Here is a 24,481-nt window from a genome sequence, read left to right on the forward strand (position 1 = left end):
GCGTTGATCTGCTGGAGGGTCAGAAGGCCCTGTGGAGGGACCTGGGCAGGTTGGGTCAATGGGCAGAGGCCACTGGGTTGAGGTTCATCATGGCTAAGTGCCGGTCCTGCACTTGGTGCACAACAACCCCATGCAGTGCTACAGGTTTGGGGCAGAGTGGCTCAAAAGCTCTGTATAGAGGAAAAGGATCTGGAGGTGCTGATTGATGGTTGCCTGAACATGAGTCAGCAGTGTGCCCAGGTGGCCAAGAAGGCTGATGGCATCCTGATTTTTATCAGGAACAGTGTAGCCAGCGGGACCAGGGATCGTTCCCCTGTACTCTGCTCTGGTGAGGCTGCACCTGGAGTACTGTGTTCACTGTGCTCAGTTTTGGGCCCCTCGCTACAAGAAGGACGTCGAGGCCCTGGAGAAGGGCTATGAAGCTGGTAAGGGGCCTGGAGCACAAGTCCTGTGAGGAGCTGAGGGAACGAACTGGGGGGGTTTGGTCTGGGGAAGAGGAGGCTCAGGGCAGACCTCATTGCTCTCTGCAGGCACCTGAAAGGAAGGTGTGGGGAGCTGGGGGTCGGCCTCTTCTCACAGGTAACCAGTGATAGGACTAGAGGGAATGGCCTCAAGTTGCACCAGGGGAGGTTCAGGTTGGAAATGAGGAGACATTTCTCCTCAGAAAGAGCAGTCAGGCGTTGGGACGGGTTTCCCAGGGAGGTGGTGGAGTCACCGTCCCTGGGGGTGTTCAAGGAGAGGTTGGACGTGGTGCCTGGGGACACGGTTCAATGGAGGACGATCGGACCAGATGATTTTGGAAGCCTTTCCCAACCCCACCGCCTTTCTGAGGGACACCACCGCCTCCCTCCCCTCACCAAGGGCCGTCCCTCCCGCTCCTCCCCGCCCTTCCCGAGCGCGTTTTGGGCTCCGCCCGGCGGCGGCGGAGCGGGAGGAGCAGGAGGGGGGGGGGATCTCCAAGATGGCGGGCGTGCCGGCCGTGCGCATCAGCATCGAGTCGGCGTGCGAGAAGCAGGTGCAGGAGGTGGGGCTGGATGGCAGCGAGACCTACCTGCAGCCCCTCTCCATGTCGCAGAACCTGGCCCGCCTGGCGCAGCGCATCGACTTCAGCCAGGGCTCCGGCTCCGAGGAGGACGAGCCGGGCTCCGCGGGCCGCGCCTGGGCCGAGCCGGGCGAGGCGGAGGATGAGGAAGGTGAGGGGCGGCCGGGCCGGGGGGAGCCGCCGCCACATTGAGGTGGGGAGATCCGAAAAGACGCGGGTCCCGCCTTGGTTTGGTGCGATTCGTGAAATGTGCTTCACGGGGAGGCTCGTGCCTTTGTGTCTGAGGAGCCTGGGTTTCGTTTTTAGGGTTGGTGAAGTTCCAGCCGTCCCTCTGGCCGTGGGACTCGGTGAGGAACAACCTGAGGAGCGCCCTGACGGAGATGTGCGTGCTGTACGACGTGCTCAGCATCGTCAAGGACAAGAAATTCATGACCCTAGACCCAGTCGTGCAGGATCCCCCTCCTCCCAAACAGGTACAGCACGGCTCCTGTTGTTGCTCGTATGAGGCCACACCGAAGATTTGGTTTCATTGAGGCTTTTTGCCTCAAAGTGTTCAAATTGTACTAGAGCAAAATGTGCTAGAGCATTCTAGATCGCAAAATGTCCCAGAGCATTACACATCATCTCCTGGTTCAGTGCTCTGTGAGTGAGTACGAAGGCTAGGAACAGGAGGCGAGGCTGATCTCAAAGGCCTCTTTGTCAGGGCTGTAAGCCCCAGTGCTTCTTGTGTACGTTTAATACCGATGTGAAAGCGATTCTAAATCAGCTACTCAACATACAGCAAAACCCGCTGTCATTTGCTGTCAATTGCTTTTACGATTACTAATAATAATATCACGTGACTTAAAACTCAACTCTTTTTTTTTTTTCCCTTCTAGAATCCTCAGTTCCTGCAGTTGATTTCCAAAAAGAAGTCATTAGCTGGAGCAGCTCAAATCCTGCTGAAAGGAGCGGAAAGATTGTCCAAATCAGTGGCAGAAAACCAGGAAAATAAGCGACAGAGAGACTTCAACTCCGAACTGTTGAGACTGAGACAACACTGGAAGCTGAGAAAAGTGGGCGACAAAATTCTTGGTGATCTGAGCTACAGAAGTGCAGGTATGTGGTAGACTTTTCTATTTCATTATTAGCAAGAATGGAAAATTATACTTTACAAAGAATTTTTAAACTGGAAAAGCACAGGGGATATCTTTAATAATGAATAATACTTCATAACAGATAATTACATGACAAAATTTCACAAGGAGGAAACTTGATTTATTATTAGGGAAGATATCAGGATATTATCAGGGAAAACAGGTAAGTGACCTTAAAGGCTGGCTGTACAGACTTTTAGTAAAGATTGCTATACAGAACAATTCTGTATTGGCAGTAGGGTTGATCAGTTGACAGGTAGATGCTGTAACTCTTTGGCTTTTGTCTACATTTTGTCTGCAATACATTTTAAAACATTGAGGAGTACGTTGTATTTTTCTCTGAACACTGAATCATTATTTTTGTTGTAACTTCTGAGAACTGAAGCTGAGAATATGCATTATTACGTGACTTTAAGAGGGGTTAATGAACCCAGAGTCTAGAGCGAAATATGGAATCAAGGAGTGAATGCAGAATACAATTTGTAAATACAAAGCAGGCCTCTAAGCTGGTTATATTGGGTACTTGATGTGTAGTCAGTGAAGGAGAGGAAAGAGAAACTTAGGGCTGTTCATTTTGTGTAAATGAAGAACCTGTATGTGTGACCCTTCTTGATGATTTATCTTAAAGAAGATGAAACGTGCCCAGGATGTGACAGGGTTGCGGATGTGGGCATCTGGGCATCTGCCTCTATCGGTCTCACCCGAATGGCTGGCTGTATGATTGCTTTTTTACGGACCGAACCCTGCCATAGCCGATAAACTTCAGGACAAACACAAGCAACATTGCTTTGTAACAGATGTTGCACCTTTACTTGCTAACTTATTGTAGAATATTACATATCACACACTTGAGGACTGAGATGCTGCTGTGCTGAAATGAACTTTCTAAATTAGCTATATTTGTAAAGATTTCATTAAGAAATTGGAGTTGAGCATAAACTATGGAGCCCTGGAGTTTAGATGTATTGTGAAACAGAGGTTTGGGCTTCCTTGGTTGCAGGAGATGCTGTATAGTCTCAGGGCTGTGACACTGTTGGCCTCAGAGAGACATGGTGGGACAACTTGTGGGCTGTGAGAGATGGTTACAGGCTCTGCAGGAGAGGGAGGCAGGGAAGAAGAAGTGGGTTAGCCCTACACATTAGGGAGTGCCTAGACTGCATGAAGCTGGGCAATGGAGATCTGTCAGGGTGAAGGGAAAGGCCAGTAAGGCAGATATCATGGTGGGAGTCTGTTGTAGACCACCCAACCAGGATGAAGGGGTAGAGAAAATACTCTACAAGCAACTAGGAGAGGTCTCACAATCACTAGCCATTGCGGGAGACTTCAACTTCCCAGGAGTTTGCTGCAAATACAGTACGACAGGAAAGAAATAGTCTAGGAAATTCCTGGAGCGTGTGGAGAATAACTTCTTGATGCAAAAGGTGAGGGAGCTGGCTGGGGAAGGTGCCCCACTTGACCTGCTGTTTGCAAACAGGGAAGGACTTGAGGGTGATGTGATGGCTGGAGGCTGTCTTGGGCACAGCGATCACAAAATGATGAGGTTTTGATTCTTGGTGGAGATCACTGCAATTGCAAAACAAAGAGTTTTTGATTCTTGGTGAAGGAAGGAAGGTGGTTAGCCCTAGAGCTGTTGTGCAGGGAGAAAAATAGGAAGGCCAAAGCCCAACTGGAACTCGAAAGACAATTAAAGATACTCATTTATAAACACATCGACAGCAAAAGGAGGATTAAGGAGCGTCTCCATCCTTTGTTGCATATGAGGGGAAATACAGTGGTGAAAGGGTAAGGCTGAGGGGCCTAAAGACTTTTTTGCCTCTGTCTTTGTTATCCAATTGTTGTCAGGGTGCCCGGCTCCCTGAGCTGGGAGATGGTGACAGGGAGCGAGGGGAAACCTCTGTAACCCGGTGGGAAACTGCAAGGGACCTCCTCCGTGTTGTGAATGTTCACAGGTTGATGGTCCAGCTGGGATTCATCCAGGGAGGAGCTGGCAGAAGTGCTCACCAAGCGGCTTTCAACAACTTTCCAGCAGTCCTGGCTAACCAGGGAGGGCCCAGATTGAATGGAGTTCAGCAAAAATGACTTCAATCTATAAGAAGGGCAGGAAGGAGCATCCAGGGAATGACAGGTGTGGCAGCCTGACCTTGGACACAGGGAAGGCTGTGGGGCTGAATCATCTGTGATGATTCACGTCACAGTGAATCTGAACCACATCAAGATCACATTCAAACGAAATTCAAGATCACATCACTGCAATCTTATCTGGAATGTCATTTTGCAGGACATAAGGGACAACTGAGGGATCACAGGCAGCCAGCGTGGGTTTATGAAGGGCACATGTGGCCTGACTAACCTGATCTCTTTCTATGCAAGATGACCTGCTTAATAGATGAGGGAAAGGCTGTGGATGTGCTTTACCTTTGTTTTAGTAAAGTGTTTGACACTTTCCCGTGGTATTTCCCTGTCTGCTCATGGTTTGGACAGGTGTATGTTTGGGGGAAGAACTGAGCCGTAATGAATGGAGTTTGGTCCTGTTGGTGGCTGGTCACCAGCGGCATTCCCCAGGGCTCAGTGTTGGAGCCAGCTTTGTTTAACATTTTAACATAGATCTGCATGAGGGCATCAAATACTCCCTCAGGAAATTTGCAGATGATGCCGATTAAAGTGGGAATGTTGATCTGCTTGAGGGTAGGAAGACTCTGCAGGGGGATTGGCATAGGTGGATCGATGGGCTGAGGCCAGCTGTGTGACATCCAACAAGGTAAGTGCTGGGTGCTGCTCCTGGGGCACCACAACCCCGTGCAGCTGTATGGGCTTGGGGAAGAGAGGCTGGAAAGCTGCCTGGTAGAAAAGAGCTTGGCGGTGCTGGTCAACAGCCAGCTGAACATGATCCAGTGTTGTGTCAGATGTGCAAAAAAGTCAACGGCATCCTGGCTTGTATCACAACTAGCGTGGCCAGCAGGACAGGGAGGTGGTCATCCCCCTGTACTTGGCACTGGTGAGGCCACACCTCGAGTACTGTGTTCAGGTTTGGGACCCTCATTACAAGAAGGATGTTGAATTGCTCCTGTGTGTGCAGAGAAAAGCAACAAAGCTGGTGAAGGGCCAAGAAAACAAGGGTTCTGAGGGGCAGCTGAGGGAGCTGGGGGTGTTTGGTCTGGGGAAGAGGAGGCTCAGGGGAGACCTCATTGCTCTCTACAACTAACTGGAAGGAGGTTGCAGTGAGGACAGTGTCGGTCCCTTCGCGTTGGAACAGGCTGCCCAGGGAAGTGGAGTTCCTGTCCCTGGAGGTATTTAAAACATGTATGGACGTGGCACTAAGGGACATGGTTTAGCGGTGGCACTCAGAAGGTCAGGTTGATGGTTCGACTCGGTGATCCTGAAGGTCTTTTCCAACCTGGATGATTCTATGCTTCTAATATGCGTGTCTTTGTTCTTCTTTGATTAGGTTCCCTTTTTCTTCATCATGGCACATTTGAGGTGATCAAGAACACTGATATTGACCTGGATAAAAAGATACCTGAGGATTACTGTCCTTTGGATGTTCAAATTCCAAGCGATTTAGAGGGATCAGCCTATATAAAGGTTTGTCAGTATCTTTAATAATTTAGCATGGGTTATATGTTATGTGTTATGTACATTTGCAACAAAAAACAAACATCAAAAACTGTTTTTTTCTCCCACATAGGTTTCAATTCAGAAACAAGCTCCAGACATTGGTGACCTTGGGACAGTCAATCTCTTTAAAAGACCCATGCCAAAATCAAAACCAGGTATGGTTAGTTATATACTGTTTTCTGAACACATGCTCAAAACACTGTAAAATTCTTGCACAGAGCTTGAAATAAGAGTGATCAAGAATATTCTAACTTAAACTGAAATTCTCTGTTTGGGCTTTGGAAACAGGACATTTTCAAAGTGTACTCCTTCCAGGTTTTATACATGTTTACACAATTTCTGAAATAAAATTCCTAAATTTGTATTTAAGTATGCTGGAGTGCCTTGAGCATGTAACTGAAAGTACATCAAGATACTGTGGTTCAGCCGGTTACAGACTATTTTTAGCTCAACTGAATTGAAGGACTGTTCACTCAATTTTGCCCCAAATGCATCATTTGTTGCTGTGGCTCATATATTTTCTCTGAATCTGAAAGGTGCTGGGCAGCATGTCTTAACTACTGACAGCTCACCGGGCAGCAACTTGGTTAATTTGATACACACCAGTATCTGTAGCTGTAAACCTTTGGATTATAAACTAATTTTTAGTAGTTTAAGATTAAGAAAGAACTTGTTTCTGGCAGGATTTTACTTCACAGTGGTGTGTATGCTGCTTTGAACGTAGGCATGATGCTATGTTATGTAGATAGTTCATACAGCATTCAGGCTACAGTATAGACCAGGATATTCCAAGAATTTTGGGCCTATAAATCATTTGAAAGTACATATTTAAAATCATTTTGTTGGTTTGTTGCAGAGTGAGTTAAATAAAGCCAGAAGCTTCTTTAGAAGTCAGTAGCTATTTTAAAAAAAACGAGGTTCACAAGCAAGAAAGATCTGGGAATATAATGACAGTTACAGAAGGGAGTAGCAATTTAGAATATCTGTATATGTGTATACATACAATATAAATATAATGAAAAGTAAAATTCACTAGTGTTATCTAAAAGTGCTTGCTTAACAGATAAAACTGTGGAAAATGTTCTGTTTGAATAGAATATACTAACTGCCTTGCTGCTATAGCAATTGCTTTCAGGCCACGTCTCACAACTATTGCAGAATATCTGATACCTAGAGGGGAAAAAAATAAGGTAACTTTTCTTTACTCTTCTGAAAACATTAATTCATATTTTTAAGGTTCTCCCCACTGGCAGACAAAATTGGAGACTGCACAGAATGTTCTGTTATGTAAAGAAATCTTTGCCCAGCTGTCACGAGAAGCTGTTCAAATTAAATCACAAATTCCTCACATTGTTGTGAAAAACCAGATCATCTCCCAGCCTTTCCCAGGTAGGATTATTTGCTTAAGTACAGGCTGAAATTCTGTTTGACGTGACTTAAAAAAGAAAAAACAAATGAACAGTGTGTGAATCTTGCTCCTCAAAGAATTTGAAAACCAGAGTTTCCCAGAATTTTGCTTACTAATTGTAGTAAGATTAAACTAATACATTTTAGCTTATAATTTACTAGTATTTTATTGTATAGATTTTGATTTGTTTCTGATTTGTTATTTTGTCAGTAGCATTTAATACTGTCAACTGTGATGATATGTGCACATAGCAGTTTGACACGCACAGCTTCATTGCTCCTGGATTTCATGGAGGTGAAACTTAAGATCTTAGCTAATGGGTTTTCAGAAGAACTAAGACTAAAAAGGGATATACAACTAATTATGTCTTAGGGAGAACGTTTCTGTATTGCTTGAAACTTTTTTTTCAGAAAAAGATGCTGAGTGTTGGTTGGTGAAGAGTAAGAAGTTCTTAGCAGCAGGCCCGAGAACTTTTAGTATTTTTTTAGTAATTTTTTAATCTGCTTGTGCAGGTTTGCAGTTGTCTATTTCTCTGTGTCACTCTTCCAATGACAAAAAATCACAGAAGTCTGCTGCTGAAAAACAGAATCCAGAGGATCATCTCTACGTTCTGGAGCATAATTTGCATCAGCTTATCAGAGAGGTAATGTGCAATACATTCTGTTTTTTGTTCAGACTCACACGTAGTACAACCGAAAGCCACTAGAGGCCAGCAAACTCCTATCCACTCGTGCGAGGCAGCCTGCCGATCAGTTCTGGTATGCGTGGGTGATCAGGGAGTTGACGTTACGCTTTCTTGGAACAGTAGTTCTGGACTTAACCTTAGGCCTTGCTGCTTGCTTCAGAAAAGGCGTGCGAGGTCTTTTCAGTACAGCTCCAGTCTCCCTTTTTCCTTTGTGTCTGATGAGTGTTTGTCAAGAGCTTAAACTGAGCTTTGGTTCAGACCGTACTCCCACAAGGAAAGAAGAATCAATTACTATAATAACTTTGCTTTGTTTGAGGTCCACTGCTTGCTTCAGTGTTTTAGATTCTCATGTAACCAGGTAGAAGGACCCGGGATAGGAGGTTGAGCTGTGCTCCCCTCCTGAACAAATTAGACAAATTGCAGATATCTAAGTAGTTGTGAAACCGTGTTCCTGAGTGTTCATATCCTTAGAGCATGGCTCCACAAGAGACGAAGTCATGTGGAACAGTCCAGTGTTTTTAAACACTGAGCTAAGAGAGGTGTGCCCAGCTTTGTTGTGAATTTTGTTTCATGACTTTGAACTTTCTGTACCTCAGTTTTCATCTTTGAAATGCTTCCTTTAGTTTTAGTCCTTTAGTTCTAGATAGCAGACTTAGTAGTAGGAGCTACTGCTATACTACCAAACTTTTGTTAGCTGGTAACCTTTCATCAAGGTTTGAAAGACAGGGAGGCAAAGTGTAATTATAAAGCTGTTTTTATATAAACCACTGTCAAGCTTGAAGTCGAAAAAGGTACACTTCCTGAAAGGTTTTACACTTCTAAGACTCAGTGTGAAACAGAATGTTGTAATATACGTACTGCTTCTTGCAGGTGCACTTTCTCTTACAACAGCTGTTGTTTGTTTGCAGTGTCACAAGCAAACCCTGAGCTCCACAGTGATGCCACATCCAGCTAGTGCACCTTTTGGCCATAAGAGAATGAGACTAGCGGGACCCCAGGCTTTTGATAAAAATGAAATCAGTGCTTTACAGTCAAATGAAGGACTTTTGGAAAAGATAATAAAGCAGGCAAAACACATCTTTCTGAGACGCAGGTAGGTCACAGGCTATTCTTGTTGCAGGTGCGATAAGATATATCCATGTAAAACACAATTGATTTTTTTTTTCAGTGTTCTTAAAACTAGCTGCTTCTTGACTATTTATTTATTTTGAAGTACTAAGAACAGATAATGAAGTATGAGTAAACACTTCCCTAATAAAAAAAAAAAAAAAAAGATTTCCGAGATCTGTGGCAGCTGTAATGTAGGCTGCTGATTGTTGTTTCTACTTTCGTTATATTGCATAAATCCTTTTTAGTATTCTTTGCTGTACATTAGCTGATGCTGAGTAATACCACTTCAATATTTCTGCAGAATACACGTGAAATGGAGTAAACAAGCTTGCTTCATTTGCACCTGAATGGTGCTGAAATAGAACTTTGATCTGCATGGTTCTGTAGGACTGGCAAGCTTTTTGCATGGCGCAAAGAAAATCAAACTCATAACCTACTCATTTCCTTTGTAAAGACCAAAAAAAAAAAGAAAAAAAGAAAGAAAGAAAAAAGGGAGATAACAGCACAAACTGGTGAGATTATTTTGGGTGGAATGTGTCTTTCTCTTCTAGAACTGCTCGAACCATTGACAGTCTGGCGAGCCGTATTGAGGATCCTCAGATTCAAGCCCACTGGTCAAACATAAATGATGTTTATGAGTCCAGTGTTAAAGTTCTAATAACGTCTCAGGGATATGAACAGATCTGCAAGTAAGTATGTAAATGCCTGAATCTCTCTAGTTGCAAATTGATGCTGCAATGGCAGAGAGTATTCAAGTTTTCTTTACAGGTTTAAGACAGAAAACTAGGAAACCAGTTTTTGTGCACAAGTATTTTATTTTTCTGAGTGGGAAGGAGCAACCACCGTAAGAAAGCTCTTGCCCACCTTACAGTACATTTAATGAAGAAACTTAGTAAGTAGATAACTTATTAAGCAGAGTTTCCTTCAAGGGTGGAATTGACACAGAAAGTGGTCATTGAGGAGGAGGATTTAGTTCAGATGGAGATAGCTGAGTATAAAGTTTTTCTTTATGTACTGGATTCTGAGCTTCCAATTTGGTCATGGAGAGCCAGTTGCTGCTCAGTCCTAGCTTGGTTACGTAGGAACTGAAATGTGAAGCTCATGCAATTTATGCTATTATTACATTGACGTTGAAACATGAGACATCATGTTCCAGAAACGAACGTCTACATGCTGACCAGCAGCAAATTAACTATATGGACAAGTGGATGAACTAGTTACTTTAACACCATTTTCCCATTTTGAGCAGTCCTTTCTGGCTGCTTCCACGCTGCGAAGCAGGTTGTGGTCACTGGTACAATTTACAGTCTCGGTTCCAGAAACACCTGCTGCTCAAGACTTAGGTAGAACAGTAACCATCATTTTCCCATGCGCCTCTGGAAAGAAGCTTGGGAGGTAGCTGTGAGGCACCTCGGGAGGTTCCTTGACCTGAACAAGCAGTGGACTGGCTCTGGGAGCATGCCATGTCCTGCAGTATAGTGGGAGGTGTTAAGGTGAATGATGAAATCGAGATACTTTGTGTTCCTTTGTATTCTATGGGCTTTGCACCATCCTCATGTTAGAGTTCTTATAAATTAATGGGAGGGATTCTGTGTTCTAGAGCAAGCTTCCTGTTTTCAGAAGTTTTGTAACACATTTTGAATAAACATGCAACTTGTCTTCAAAGATCCATCCAACTACAACTGAACATTGGAGTTGAACAAATCAGAGTAGTGCATAGAGATGGAAGAGTCATTACCTTGTCCCATCAGGAGCAAGAACTGCAGGATTTCCTTTTATCTCAGGTAGATTTGTATACATTATTCTTCTGTTTCTAGTAGTGTGTTGGGGAAGAGCTGAAGTAAAAATCTCACCTTTATCTTTGTAAAAAAAAAAAAAAAAAAAAGTATTAGAAAACATGAAATAAAGGTATTGCAAATAGGAAGGTGTATGACTTTTTTCTTAGTATATTTGTGTAGTGACTTTAGTAATTGATACTAAATAGGATGCCAGTTTTTACAAAGGTCACTATCAGTAATCAATTTTTATTCTCCCAGTGAAATGCCTTTGTTTATGCTACTCATTATCAGAGTGCTAAGTTTTTTTGCTGACTTCAGAACAAGCAAGCAAGAGTCACAGCAGACTATAAGGTGTTCAATATATGAAGCTTGCTCAAACCAAATCCAATTTAGAGTAGAGATTTTAATGAGTCCACAATTACTGGCATTTCAGCGCTGTCTTGTTAATGTTTGCTTTGCAGCAGCCATTACTAAATCAGCTGATATTTGAACCGTGGTTTCTTAATTGTATGGAGCAAGCTGCTGGTTTTGTTCAGAAGTGACAGTCTCGCTACTATGCATTATAAATAGCCCAAATACAGGCCTTTAATAACAATGGTTGGCCTGTTGCAGTTACATGAAACTCCACGACACAAAGCAAACAAGTTGAAACAGGTTCTGCTGACGGTATCTCTTTTTGATCAAGTGTTTTCAGGCTTTTTCAGAGAACTGCTAACAGTGCTAGGCTCTTCCTTGTAATGAGCTTTACATTTAATACAGAAAAACTTAAGTTTCTAATTTTTGAAGTTGTTAAAGCTCAGTACTTAAACTACTTGAATGGTGATGGAGATAATCATGTGCTCAAGAACCTCAGCTTTTATTTATTTATTTGAGTTTGCCATAATACTGACATGCACAGGATTTTTAGGTATTCTAGAGTAGAGTTCTTATCTCCTGACCAAGAAAAAATAATTCAATATCCTGTTCATAACACTTCAGTTAGGTGTTAATTGAAAGCAACACTTTTTTTTTTTTTTTAAAAAAAAGCATGTATCTATGAAAGCCCATGTATCTATGAAAAATTCATCTACATTGTGTACTTAGTACAGTGGTCTTCTCTGTGTGCAAAGGAGGTGTCTAACTTGAAGAAAGCACTACTGACATACATAGCATATTAAAAAAAGTTCCTCCAAAACTTGAGAGCGTAAGATAAAGTTGCTTTTATAAATAACTACTGTCCAGCAGCAGAAGAAAAAGCTTGGTAAAACTACTATTCAATTAATTCTGTGGTGTGCAAATATTGGTAAGATGAACTTTTTGTTCTCTCTCAGATGTCACAACACCAGGTACATGCGGTTCAGCAGCTTGCAAAAGTTATGGGATGGCATGTGCTGAGCTTCAGTAACCATGTTGGGCTGGGGCCAGTGGAGAGTATTGGCAATGCATCAGCGATAACTGTAGCATCACCAAATGGAGACTACGCCATTTCAGGTAATATTTTCCTATTCCAAACGTATACAAAATTATTAAAGTTCTTAAATGCATTCTAAGGGATTTTTTTTAATATATATTTTTAAGTCTTTTTCTAAAGCCAGTCTCTGGGATTTATAGAATAATGCCCACTTACAGCAAAATATTTTAGAAACAGTCTCTTGTGTATGGAATTGACACCTAAACAGAATTAGTGTATTATTATTAGTGTATAATAAATGCCTTTTTTTACTGTGAGGGTGGTCAGGCCCTGAAACAGGTTGCCCAGATATGTTGTGGAGTCCCCGTCCTTGGAAATACTCAAAACCTCACTGGAAATTGTCAAAGATCCGTTAACCACACAAAGAGAACACCACTGATCTTGCAGAGTTCTGTGATAAAAGCAACAGAAATCATTACTTCTATAGATCCATTTCAAGAGATATAGAATATACTTTTTTGAATGGAGTGGCGAGGAATACATCACAGATAAGAATTGGGGGGGGGGAAACTTGTTCTTGATACTTTTATGGAAGAATAAATGCATGTGTGAGGGGATTTTTTTTTTGTTGTTTTGTTCTGGTCTAATTTTTTCTGATTTGGTGTAGCCAAGAGCATGCTGTGCTAATAGTAAAATAGTAATAGAGGAGAGGTGGGAAACCAGAGAAAGCAAATCAAAAGAGGAAAAACTCTTTATTTAAAAAAAAAAAAAAAAAAAAAGTACAGTAGTTTTTTTCCAGTATGTTTGGAATTGTCTAGGTAGTAATGTATAGCATGCGTGAGGAAGGGTATGTAACATGAGGAATTTTGAAAGTGTAAAAACACTCATAAAATCTCTGTCCTTCACAGTCCGTAATGGTCCTGAAAGTGGCAGCAAAGTTATGGTTCAGTTTCCACGGAGTCAGTGCAAGGATCTCCCCAAAGGCGATGTGCTGCAAGATAACAAGTGGAATCATCTTCGAGGGCCCTTCAAGGAAGTTCAGTGGAATAAAATGGAGGGGCGTAACTTCGTGTACAAAATGGAGCTCCTCATGGCAGCCCTAACTCCGTGCTAATAACCCATCCGTCTGTCCGGGGGGGTTTGGAATCAGCGCTGTGCTGCCAAAGTTTGCTGCCCACACAGCAAAGGGAAATGGAGCCTGTGGGGCAATACAAGAAAACAAAAATTTATTTCCTGTACAGATCTGTCTAGTGTAGCATTTATAATAAAGTGTTTTCAATGACATAGAGAATATGACTTTTTGAAAAAGTTATTTTCAGCTGTACCTTTGCATATTGCTCTACTTAGATTAACATGTCTAATGTTTTTTCTTTTAAAAATATGAAATTGAGTAGTCCTGTGCTGTATGAAAGGTGTCTGCTCAAAGTAATACCCTTTTCTTCCCTGGATTTATTTCTTCTGAATAGATTTTTGCAAATGTTTCTGAAAGAGTACAATTCAGAATAAACTGTGCAATCAATAAGCCTTTTAGTGATCTAGATCACAAAGAAATTTAAAATTATTTAAAATTCAAGTAGCCATTCTTCACTGTGTGATGTTTTTGGGTTGGGGGCTGATGCTGTACATCAGTTGTACAGTGGTGTGGCCTCTGGGTTGCCTGTTTCATTTCTTCTTGAGAGATGCATCAGTGCTTTAAACTGAGAACACTGCAAAGCCACAGCTCCTGAGTGTATGCAGTGTATGGTACTTTGCAATCAACAGAAGTTACAAGCAGGCATGTAGAGGAACAAGTCTTTATCTGTATGCAAAAAGCTCCTGACAGTGAATTTGTGTGTATTTTTTTGGGGAGGGGGTGTAAATTATGTCTGAGAAGAACAGAGCAGGAACAGAGAGGAAGAGCAGGTAACTCACATGCAGTAGACCTGGGATCTCCACAGTCGTGTCTTTTTATTTTTTTATTTTTTTTTTCCCTCTCTGCCCTGGCATCAACTGCAATCTAGGAAAACAATATTATTCTTATGGAGACCAGCTCTTTTGAGGTCCTAAAACAAAGAGGTAATATGTTTGGTTTTTTCTTTTCTTTTTGGTTGTAATTGTAGCCTTCTTGAAGCTCCTACTAAGGTGTTGCACGGAGCTCTTCTGTTGTGTGATGATTAATTGCTAAAGGTCTTTTTGAAACCTGTCTGTATAAGCTGGTTTAGACTTAAATCCATCTTGCGTTCCGAGGTTTATGTATATATATGAGAACTGCACACAGACTGTGCTTGAATTAAACCATCTTACTTCTGTAGTGACAGCTGTTATTTTGGTAATGTTCTTGAGCAATATGGAATAGCTGTTTAGAAATGGGTATTAAGCAACTGCTTGTGGCAAGCTGCTCTTCAGTGTGTATCCACAGCAGCCACTGTACTCATTGTACCTGTGTTGGAATTTTACACCGTGGAACAGACTGTTACTGCAGCTCATTGAAATATTTGCCTCATTGCAACTGAACCGTCGGAGAGAAAAGGATTTTCTCACGTTCTTTGATAACTCATGGAAAAAAAAATAGTTGAAAATAGCACATGTCTTTATCTTCATGAGATGGGCGAGTCTTAAATAACACCTGAGGTAGCAGTTGCTATATTGCTTGGCGGGCAGAAGCTGTAGGATTACAGGCAGAGAGGGGTTTTGTCCCCTTCAGCTCACAGCTGGATGCATTTGTCACGCATCTGCTTGCAATGAGGCTGTTTTAGCAATGCAACACATCTTTCAATCAAACTCTCAATCAAAATTGAAACTGAGTGTATGAAACTTAAAGACAGTGAAGTACGTGGATAAATGTAACTCAAACTGACAAGTCTGCATATAGCAGTAGTCTTTTTTGTCAAATAAGCACTTCGTTACCAAATAATCAATGTTGAACTATTAGGTTCGTATGGTTGCAGGATATGATCCTTCTGGGAGGGGAAAAAAGACAAAACAACACATGCAAGGTGATCATTTCAATTCCAGGAGTGTAAGCACTACACATCAGATGAGTATCTTCACCTACAGCCTTTCAGGCTTAGCTGTTATTAAACAACAACCCGCAAGATGATTTGAAACCTTCAAAGCGTCTTTTAAAATTAGGAATCGCTGTGTATTCAACAGCAATGAAAAAACACTGATATGACTTCTAACAACAGAGACAGTCTTGAAATTTTTGGTAGTATGTCTTTAAGCATGAGATGGAGACTTTAATGGATGATTAAGACCTTTACACTTGATTGTCAAAGCAATCTTATGAACTTGGACATCTCTTTAATTAAAAAGTTTAAATATAAAATGGTTTAATCCCTTTGATCACTTGGAATGTTCTAAGTATTAGCTTTTGCTGCAGCTTTGCATGCAGTTTATGAATGGAATAAGAGTCGCTATTTAATTTCTAAACTTCCATTTTTAAAAGCTTGCAGTAAAACTAAATTCTTCAGCCACCCCACGCAGCAAGGGACTGCTCCAAACAGCCTCATGTTTTGTATATAAAATATTATTGACATGGATAATGAATATTGACAAACACCAGTTTCACAGAATGTGGATTACTTTATGTTGCACTACCTTTAATTATGCTGTATTTTGGATAAAATTTTCCTGCAAGGAATTGTTTAGGAGCAAAGCAGTGTGTAAGCTAACTGCTGTATGGAATCACTGAATATTCTTTGAATCCCTCTTGTTCATCAAGGATATTACTACTTAAAAGCGAGATTGGCGGCAGCAGCATCAATAACCAAGGATGGGTGCCCAAAACTTCTGTATCTTTAGCCAAGCTGAGGTAGAACTACGCTAGTCAGAAGCTTCATACTGCAGTTACAGAGCATCTGAACTGTAAGGACTCTGAACAGTCATTTACTACTTTTATCCCAGCTTCAAGTATAGTATTCTGAAAGTGAAAACAATCCCCACAATTAGAACAATGAATTCAAAAGGTCATTTATGCCTGCATATGTTTGCTGACTTTGACAATTACATTATTCTAGTAAACGTTAGTAGATAATAATGGTTTGACATGTAAGCTGCACTTAACTACTTTCTAAGCAAGTCTGGCAATGCACCTGCTATATGCTCAGCATAGTGAATAACTTCAAGTTCTAAGATTTACGGATTGAAAAATAATAATCTGAAATAGATAAACTGAAAAAAAATGCATATAGTTCGTATGCAATATGGATACCTTACTGAGTCCTGCAAGCTTGGTAGTGAAAGCAGACACTTTTAAGCTTCTGTGAAATCAAAGCTTCACTCAAAGATACAGAAGACTCTTATAAATACATAATGTGAAGAATTGGAGCAAATTGTTCCTTTACAAAGCTGTGCCATAGCTAAGATTTTAGTCTATTTTTAGTTCCTTTCCTCCTTGATGAAGAAAAGAGCAGCCAGCTGAATCTCTAGCATGTGAATTTACGAGTGGATGTCAGGCCCCTTGTACTGCAAATGGCCTGTTCAATCCAGGCCCGACTCTTTAAAAGAATGCTTTTAAAAGAATGCTATCCTGTTCAGGATGCTTTGGAAAAAGCTTTTTAGCACCTACCTGCTTTATTATGCACTCGGCAAGAAATTCGTTGTTTTTACAGGTCTAACCTCTGCACCTGAGCACAGCAGTCCTTGAGCAGAGGGAGGGGACGCTGTTGGCCTGGCTTGTAAAACTATGAGAATGAGCTGCAGTGCGAGAGGCAGTAGCAGCAGTTAAGCTCAAAAAGCCATGTGGCATCTGTAGATAGATTAGCCTGCAGTCTCGTACGTTTTCAATGCTTATTTCACACTGCTTTACAAAAGCAAAATGGGGTAATTTGAAGATTCATCGGTTTAGTGCTTTCTCTCTCAAAAAGCCAATGTTATTCCACCCAGAAGATCTAGAGGTGGAGAATTCAAGTGCACCATGTGGATTCATGCAAGCACTAGCTAGCTTACTCCTTGTTTTCTACAGAATAGGAAAGCAAAGGTGTCTTCTCTTAACTAGAGTGATTTCAGAACTGTAATTGTAAACACTAAATTTCGAAGTAATGCTGTTTTAATTTTCCTTCCTGGATAGGCTGTTCATCAGCGAGCTCAGTTTGCAAAGGGCTCGACATCTTTCACAAAGAAACTGTTCAGTATTTCTGCCGTGCCACAGGTGTGATGTGTATTTTATCTGCCCGCTCTAATCGTTACAGACAGCATCAGCTTCGGTGCCTGTGTGCAGTTCCCCATTTAACAACCTTTCCTAGGAATGTAATAAAATGTGTGTTAATATCCCTGAGCAATGTAAACAATTGGAAATGTAAGTGGTGGAACTTTGACCAGCTTGGCGTTATTTCAAAGTCAGTTTTGTCTCCAGAAGAATTACAGTTTGTGTTCAGACCTTCAGGAAATTCCTTATGACTGAAAGTAGCAGCATAGGCACAATAAACAGGATTCAATCCTTGCAGTTAATTTTTTTTTAATGTAATACTGTAATTAGACATAATAAATTTACGTTGAATGATCCTAATGGCTGGTTGGTCTGTAGCAGATACTTGCTGTGGCCAAAATGCAGGCGTCCTTCAAGAGCACGATCATTTCCTTTATGGGTTGATACTAGTTGAGTGGTTGTTCTTAAGAGTGGTGGAGGCTGTAGATTTTATTAGTTAGCCACAAAAATGTGTTTGTGCTCTGCCATGAAAGCGTACTCTTTTACTTTGACAATGACTAGCAGAGCTGAAATTGTAACAGGTCAAAACAGCTCCATCAGACGCAGCTCGTTTCATGTCCTATTACCTTTGCACGCCAAACAGCTTCTACAGTAGTCACAGACACTTTACCTTATAAGTTTCTTCTTGCTTGCCGTGCCAATGCTTTCTCCTGAGGTAGAATTGTTATTTTTGTTATGAGACAGTCCTTGGCTAACATTCAATGGTTTCCAGTTCAATCTCTTCAGTTGTACTTGCTGCAAATGAAAGGATATTATTATTGATTGGCAAATGGATGGGAAGGTCCCCTTTCCAAAATTAACAACTCTGTGTTAGTAGCTGAGACATTCTGAACTTTTTAATATTAGCTCAAGCTTACTCATCTACAATTGGGTTTTAAATACAAGACATCTTTCCCAAATATTTGCATAAAGAGTCCCTCACCGTGCTGAATGTGACTCTGGTTTTGTTAAGTCCAAGACTAAAGGCACAATAAAAACTAAAACAAAGTCTATAAGGCCATTATACTTTTCTTTACAACTTCCAAAAGGAGGGCTGTCCTAAGGTGGGATCAGGGCAGAAATTATGTCCCTGGTTGGATCCTGTTCTGGATGAGGACAGAGCAGGTGTCCAGTACTGCAGTATTCCTAAAGCCTGCCAAATAATGTATGGGATTCAGGCTTTGTAAGACTCTGGCACTATAGAAACATTGGCTTTAACTGGAGGAAAGGAGAGGTTTTATCCAAGTAAGACTGTGTATTCTGGCATGATATGAAAATATTCAGTAGCTACAGAAGCTCGTGAGCTGTGTGCACGCTGCAAAAACATCAGCAGCCCTTGGAGTCATAGGTGAGCTGCAGAAAGGATGAGACAGCATAAGCCAAATTGACCTCTTTTCACATCAAGTTTTGCAGAGTTGCCATGAAGTCTGGGTGCGGAGGATTGGGATTCCTGAGCATCTGAGTTGACCCGGTGAAATATTGACACTTTGGCTGCTTGAAATGTAACAGCTTAAGCAGCACTTCAAGAAGAAACACAGACGTTTTGCCTACAGGGCAAGAGACCGCAAATGGATCTGCACTTACAAAAAATGGAGGTGAATGGCTGAAATGTTTTGAAGTGGTAAAAGAAACCACCCATCCAAGGATTTGCCTAGAGCTTGAGCCCGTGCCCGTAGCATGGCCTTTTCTCTTGCTACCTAGGCAGTGCATCCCAGGCTGTGGCTGGAAAGTTTCTTCTCTAATATGTGGATGCTCCTGTCCGTGCATCTCCTGTGTTCTCTTGATCTGTCATCTCTGCTTTCCATGGCTGGTGCCTTCGGCTCCTATTAGGAGCCAGATTTTAATATTAGTCAATCTTCATTGAAGTTTGCAACTGGGTCAGCCATGAGGATGGATTAAAGGAGGGTGTTGGGAGGTGAGGAAGTGGTGCAGTCCTCCATGAAGTGAGGAGGGGACCACTCCAGGGGCCATTTGAGTATTTTCCCCTTGGAGACAGAAGGTTCTTCTGCAGTAGAACCTGGGGGTGTTGCTGTTGCTCTCTGGCTCATGTCCTGTGATGGAAGGTGGTTATTGCAGCTCCAGCCTTTTCTCCCTAAGTTTTGTAGTTTTTAATTGCTAAGTTTTTAATGAGGTTGGGAAGTGTTGTATGGTTTCTGATGTAAAATGTATAAGATAAATGTCCTGCAGATCTCTCTGAACTAACAATCTATTATTCTGTTGCCTGTGTTAGCAGAGATTTGAACAGGATAACTTAGCTGAGCCCATCCAATTTCGTTTCTCTGTCACTGCTTAGCACCTTTAGAGCTCAAACTGTGAGTGGACTTTTGGCTCAAAACTCAGATTTGAGAACCCTGTGCAATGACTGCACTCAGATACCTGATAGCTTATGTGTCGTCTTCTGGAACAGGTGCAGGGATTTATTACACAGCCACATGAAGCAGATCAAAATGGCAGACACTGCAGCGAGAAATGCAAAGAGAACCGCTACAAAATGTATATCTTCGTAGATAATCTCTGCAGGGAAGACAGAAATATATCATTAGAAAATTGTTTATGAGCAGATCAGTGTTTAAACATGGGGTACAGCTGAGAACTCCCGTCAAGTTCATACCATAAACATTGACTATGATGGTGCCGTAGGTGTTGGTTCCATACTCCTCTGTGACAGTGACCAAATAGTAGCCAGCATCTCTCATGCCCACGTTCAGAAGCTGTATAGAGCCATTTTCAAAAATAGTCACTCTGTCCTTGTAGACAGCGGATATGTTGACGTAATTCCCGCTTTTCCACTCCACAATTCTGGTGGTGCCCCAGCTCGACACATGCTTCCACTCAACGGTGGCGACGCCTCTGCAAGAGTATTCAACTGAGAGGAGGATATTTTGTGCCACTGTTGCGTTGATGTTGGGCTGTGGGACAGTCAGTGATACTCCTCCAGGGGCTGAAAGAGAAAGGAGGCAGTGAGTGTGGAGGTGATGCAGCAGTGAGTGTCCCGGGCAGGATGGGACCTCTTGCAGGGCAAATCTTCCTGTCCCTGTGACCTGTTTTAGAAGAGGAGGGATTATCCTCTGCCGTATCTCTCTCTGCTGACTGTGGAAGGCACATACATGTCTAACTTAAGACTAAATACATGTTTTAATTGGCTATAGCCAGGAGAAATTTGTCTATCTTACAGGACAAGTAAGGACAATTGCTTGTGTTTCAGTGTTTTGATACCCAAGAGGAGACAGTTTGGAAGAGTTTTTCTGGGGAAGAGAGCATAACATTTTCTGAAAAGTCTGATATTTCAATATATCTCAAATGGAGGAATGGAAATCATATCCTGCTTTCATAACTCTCATCTTTAATACATTTTAACAATCAAATTCTGTGAGTAAATGCATAGGAAAAACAGGTGCTGCATTTGCTTGGTAAGTTAAAGATCCCTGTGGTAGGCACCCCCTATCACTGTGCTGCTGTATTTTCTCAAGTCCCTGCAATCTGCCACCTTCCTTGGAGGTAAAATGAACTGTTCTTTTTGGGAGCAGTCCTCACCTCCCATCTCCCTTATGTCCCAGCTTCACCGTAATGTAGTTACAACTTAAATGCTGAGTACTTAACCAAAAAAAAGAAAAAAAAAAGATGGCATTTATGATTTCAATCACAACGTTCCAGTTTATGGGGGACCTTAGACGAGCCAAGCCAGCCTAATGCCACCCCAAAAATGGCAAGGAACAGTTTGAAGAAATAAGATTGTATAAAATCCAGCTTATTTACCTCATGCCATGGAGCAAGAGTAAAGCTTTTGCATTCATCAGTAACTGGCTTGCCTTTAAAATCCTGCATTTAAATGGAAAGCTTAACTTCCACGGTCAAGGTAACCTATTATATCAGTTAATTATCATCCCCAAAAAGCAAGAACAGACTTAAACATGTGAAGACTTGGCAAGGACTTCATTATGTTTGCAGGATGAGATGGACACAGCAAGCTGCTGGAGAGGTCTAGCAGACCTTATATCAGAAATAAAGTGTTAGCAATGTTTGAGACAACAGCTACATCAAGGCAGCCAGCTGTCGGTCGGTGCAGATAAATTGCTTACAGTCAGAGGCACCTTGTTTCAAGGGAAACACTGATTTCTTGGCAAAAATGGATACAAAAGAATGTTGAATTCTAACACAATACACACTGATGTGATCGTGGAGCTGTTCAGAACTGCTAAACTGAACTGATTATTCAGTTTAATGCGCAACTGCAATAGCTCTGCTTGTGCGAGGGTTTTTCTGCCTGAAGATTTGGATGAACACCAAACATCCCAGTTTCAATCAGTGTACATAGTTCTTGAATTAGTGGCCCATTTCAGACACTTGGCTAGAGGCTGAAAGCCTGTTACCCACAGCAATCAGAGCAGACAGATGGCAGATAAAGCACAGAGTAAGCCCTACCATCAGATGCCTTTTCCTGGTTCAGCTTGGAGGAGCTCACCAGCCTGCTCTCATGATGTGGGCACATCCCGAGTGCTATTGCTGAGCTGAGGAGCAGTGGTGATCTGCAAATGTTGAACCCAGCGGGGCCAGAGGGCGAGTCCCTCAGCTGTGCTGAGGGTGTGAGCGAAGCATGACCATGGGGAAATGCCTCCTGGAGGCAGTGTGGGGGTCTTTGGGAGAAAGAATGCTTAAAAAAGGCAAAGAAGAACATCTCCAAGGGAAATAAAATTAAAAAAATAATAATAACCCTCTGGGCTAGTGATACTCCTAAGCAAGCACAAATGGGGAAGAGCGGGATAAGTGAATTTCAAGCTGACTCCACTCTGTTTAGGATCCCTCTAACAGGATTCAGAAGCTACTGGCTAAAGTAAGCCAGGGAAAGTGGAAAAGCTGCTTTGATTCCTAGATCTTCATCTGTGGAACCAGCACAGGAGAAAGCCCCAGCCTCTCTGTTTTTTGACCAGATGGGGTGTAGGCTTTTTCCAGGATAAGACCCCTGGGGTTCTCCCTCTGTAGTACTGTGTCATGCTGCCTGCTACCGCTGCAGGGACGCCGTGCTTTCCACCTCCAGCTCAGCTGTGCTCTCAGTTTCACCCTGCCTGCACGAGAGACGACACAAACATGTGAAAAAGGGATTTGTGACAGCTAAATAAACGGAACAGACGGGAAGTTCTGGTAATCGCTGCAAATTGTTCCAATTGTTTTCTGTTCCGTGTGTTCAGTTAAAGGACTTTTCCTGTTTCTGTCCACACAGGAGCTGAGTGTCTCACCACAGCCACTCTTTCATGCTTTGATAAACTCAGGACTTTGTTTTCAGCATAAGACTGCAAGGTAAAGGTAAAAATAAATAAATTTCCTCCACTGAATTGCTTGCATGTGCTCTGTCTCCATCCAGCACGCTGAGCCAAGTATGACAACGCAGTAGCTGAACACCGAAACCCATTTTTAACACGCAGCCTGCCTGGGTCACCTGAACCGGTCTGAGCTAAGCAGAGCCGCACCAGCCCCGAGAGCAAACATCGCACCCACGGGCAGCACCCTGAGCAGCGCTGCCGCGTGCTGCTGGCTGCACCCACAGACCCTTACGGCCCCACACGAGGCGGGATGAGGGGAAGGGGGCACCGATGCCGCCTGTTTGCTGGCACAATGTTGCGCTACAAACCCTTTGACCGTCCAGGAGCTCGAGCTGCTGCTGTTTTGTGTCCCAGACCTTGCGACGGCCACACTGGCCGGGTTTTTTGGGTGGAAGCGTGCTGGTGGCAATGAGGCTGGTGCTGCTCGCATGGAGCTCTGGGGTTGAGCGCTGCTGGTCCCCAGAGAAGGGTCTCCATGGGGACATCCACCTGGGGGTGTCCCCCTCGTGTGCCGCCTTGGTGAGGAAGGAGGCAGCACACAGCGGCCAAACCCAGAGCCACCTGTGGCACTGCCCACCCTAATTCCTCTGTGTGGGTGCTGGGGGGCTCGTCCTGGCCCCAAAATATCCTCTGAGCAGCCAGAGCGGAGGCCAGGAAGGGGGAGAGGAGGAGGAGGATGAAAGGAGAAAGAGGAGGAGGAGAAGGAGAGGAGGATGCTGAGGAGGAGAAGAGGATGAAGAGGAGGAAGAGAGGAGGAGGAGAAGGAGGAGGAGAAGGAGGATGAGGATGAAGTGGAGGAAGAGAGGAGGATGAGGAGAGGAGCATGAGGAAGAGGAGAAGTGGAGGAGAGGAGGATGAGGAGGTTCAGAGGGGGACGAGAGGAAGATGAAAGGAGGACGATGGTGAGGAGGGGGTTGAGAGGAGGAGGAGGAGGAGGGTGAAGGAGGGGGCCGGGATCCCGGGGCCGGGCACTTACTCTGCAGCGCCCAGCCGGCGGCCAGGCAGAGGGTGACGGTGCCCACGACGACTCCGCGCCTCCGGCAGCCCCGAGGGGGTCTCATCGGCCCCCAGCCCGGGGGCTCGCATCGACACGGGCTGCCCCGGGGGAAGAAGCCGCGGGGCCTCTCCCTCCTTCCCGGCCTTCCTCCCTCCCTCCCTCCCTCCTCTTCCTCCACAGGCACCGGGGACGCCCCTCGGGTCCCCCCTCCCCTCCAGAGGCGGCTTTGGGGACACGAAGCCGCTCCGGGGCCCGGCCGCCGCCGCCGCCGCCAGGAAATGAGCGCTGAGGGGCGGCCCCGGGCTCACAGCGGGGCCGGGCCCCGGGCAGGGCGGCGGGGCCGGGCCGAGGAGCTCGGCTGGTCCCTGGGGAACACGGGGGGGCCCTTGTGGGGTCGTCAGGGGGGGCTGCATGCGGGGTCAGACCCGCTCCGAGCGGCTGTGGTGCCTCCCTGGTGAGGGCACGGCGGCGGGGTGCTGAGGGGCACCGCGGGGGGCTCCGTGGGCACCCCTGGGCTGCGTGATCCCAAAGCTTTAGGGGAGGAGACAGCACTTCAGGTGGCTCCAGGAAGGGTTTTGAGGAGAAAGCCCCATTATACAGTGGTTTTGCAGGAGCTGGAGGGCAGTTTGGCCGGCCAGCTGGACTCCCAGCCCCGCATCACCGGTGGTTTCTCCTCATGGTGACTGGAGCATCCCTTTGATGCTGCCTCCACAGCATCCCCACGGGCACACTGATGGGATTTGGGGTTAAAGAAGTGCAGAGCGAGGTGCAGAGAGCTGGCTGCATGGCCAGGCACCTGGACAAGGGGAGAAATGGGGAGAGGTGGACATGCTGG

General features: G+C 43.9%; 3 protein-coding genes across 4 annotated transcripts in view; 1 reads left to right on the top strand and 2 right to left on the bottom strand.

Moving 5' to 3' along the window:
• Window positions 1-24,481, bottom strand: part of TAF1D (TATA-box binding protein associated factor, RNA polymerase I subunit D) — a 365,188-nt gene that overhangs the window by 23,799 nt on the left and 316,908 nt on the right. The window lies entirely within an intron of this gene.
• On the top strand, window positions 671-13,455 carry MED17 (mediator complex subunit 17). Its single transcript, XM_084503868.1, has 12 exons — window positions 671-1,193; window positions 1,349-1,515; window positions 1,921-2,140; window positions 5,624-5,760; window positions 5,864-5,948; window positions 7,030-7,182; window positions 7,714-7,844; window positions 8,795-8,979; window positions 9,548-9,685; window positions 10,663-10,780; window positions 12,085-12,244; window positions 13,073-13,455. Exons 1-12 carry the CDS (start codon window positions 791-793, stop codon window positions 13,276-13,278), a joined length of 2,103 nt encoding a protein of 700 aa, XP_084359994.1. The 5' UTR covers window positions 671-790; the 3' UTR covers window positions 13,279-13,455.
• Window positions 10,769-23,860, bottom strand: VSTM5 (V-set and transmembrane domain containing 5). Of its 2 annotated transcripts, none has more exons than XM_084504074.1 (5): window positions 23,626-23,860; window positions 19,943-20,272; window positions 19,708-19,845; window positions 17,963-18,087; window positions 10,769-10,855 (listed from the first exon to the last, which is right to left on the bottom strand). In XM_084504074.1, exons 1-4 carry the CDS (start codon window positions 23,708-23,710, stop codon window positions 18,044-18,046), a joined length of 597 nt encoding a protein of 198 aa, XP_084360200.1. In that variant the 5' UTR covers window positions 23,711-23,860; the 3' UTR covers window positions 10,769-10,855; window positions 17,963-18,043. The 2 variants fall into 2 exon arrangements, with proteins under 2 accessions (XP_084360200.1, XP_084360199.1); XM_084504073.1 differs by lacking the exon at window positions 10,769-10,855 and adding an exon at window positions 13,226-13,362 and having other exon boundaries at window positions 23,626-23,859.

Source organism: Aythya ferina (genome assembly GCF_964211825.1).
Source record: "Aythya ferina genome assembly, chromosome: 1".
NCBI classification, from domain to species: domain Eukaryota; kingdom Metazoa; phylum Chordata; class Aves; order Anseriformes; family Anatidae; genus Aythya; species Aythya ferina.

Coding starts and splice junctions, on each gene's coding strand:
- VSTM5 (XM_084504074.1), bottom strand. CDS start 23,710: ATGAGACCCCCTCGGGGCTGCCGGAGGCGCGGAGTCGTCGTGGGCACC. Junction 20,273..23,625: donor CGCCGGCTGGGCGCTGCAGA/GTAAGTGCCCGG, acceptor TTTCTCTTTCAG/CCCCTGGAGGAGTATCACTG. Junction 18,088..19,707: donor GACGACACATAAGCTATCAG/GTATCTGAGTGC, acceptor TTTCATTTGCAG/CAAGTACAACTGAAGAGATT.
- MED17 (XM_084503868.1), top strand. CDS start 791: ATGATTTTGGAAGCCTTTCCCAACCCCACCGCCTTTCTGAGGGACACC. Junction 2,141..5,623: donor TCTGAGCTACAGAAGTGCAG/GTATGTGGTAGA, acceptor TTCTTTGATTAG/GTTCCCTTTTTCTTCATCAT. Junction 10,781..12,084: donor AGGATTTCCTTTTATCTCAG/GTAGATTTGTAT, acceptor GTTCTCTCTCAG/ATGTCACAACACCAGGTACA.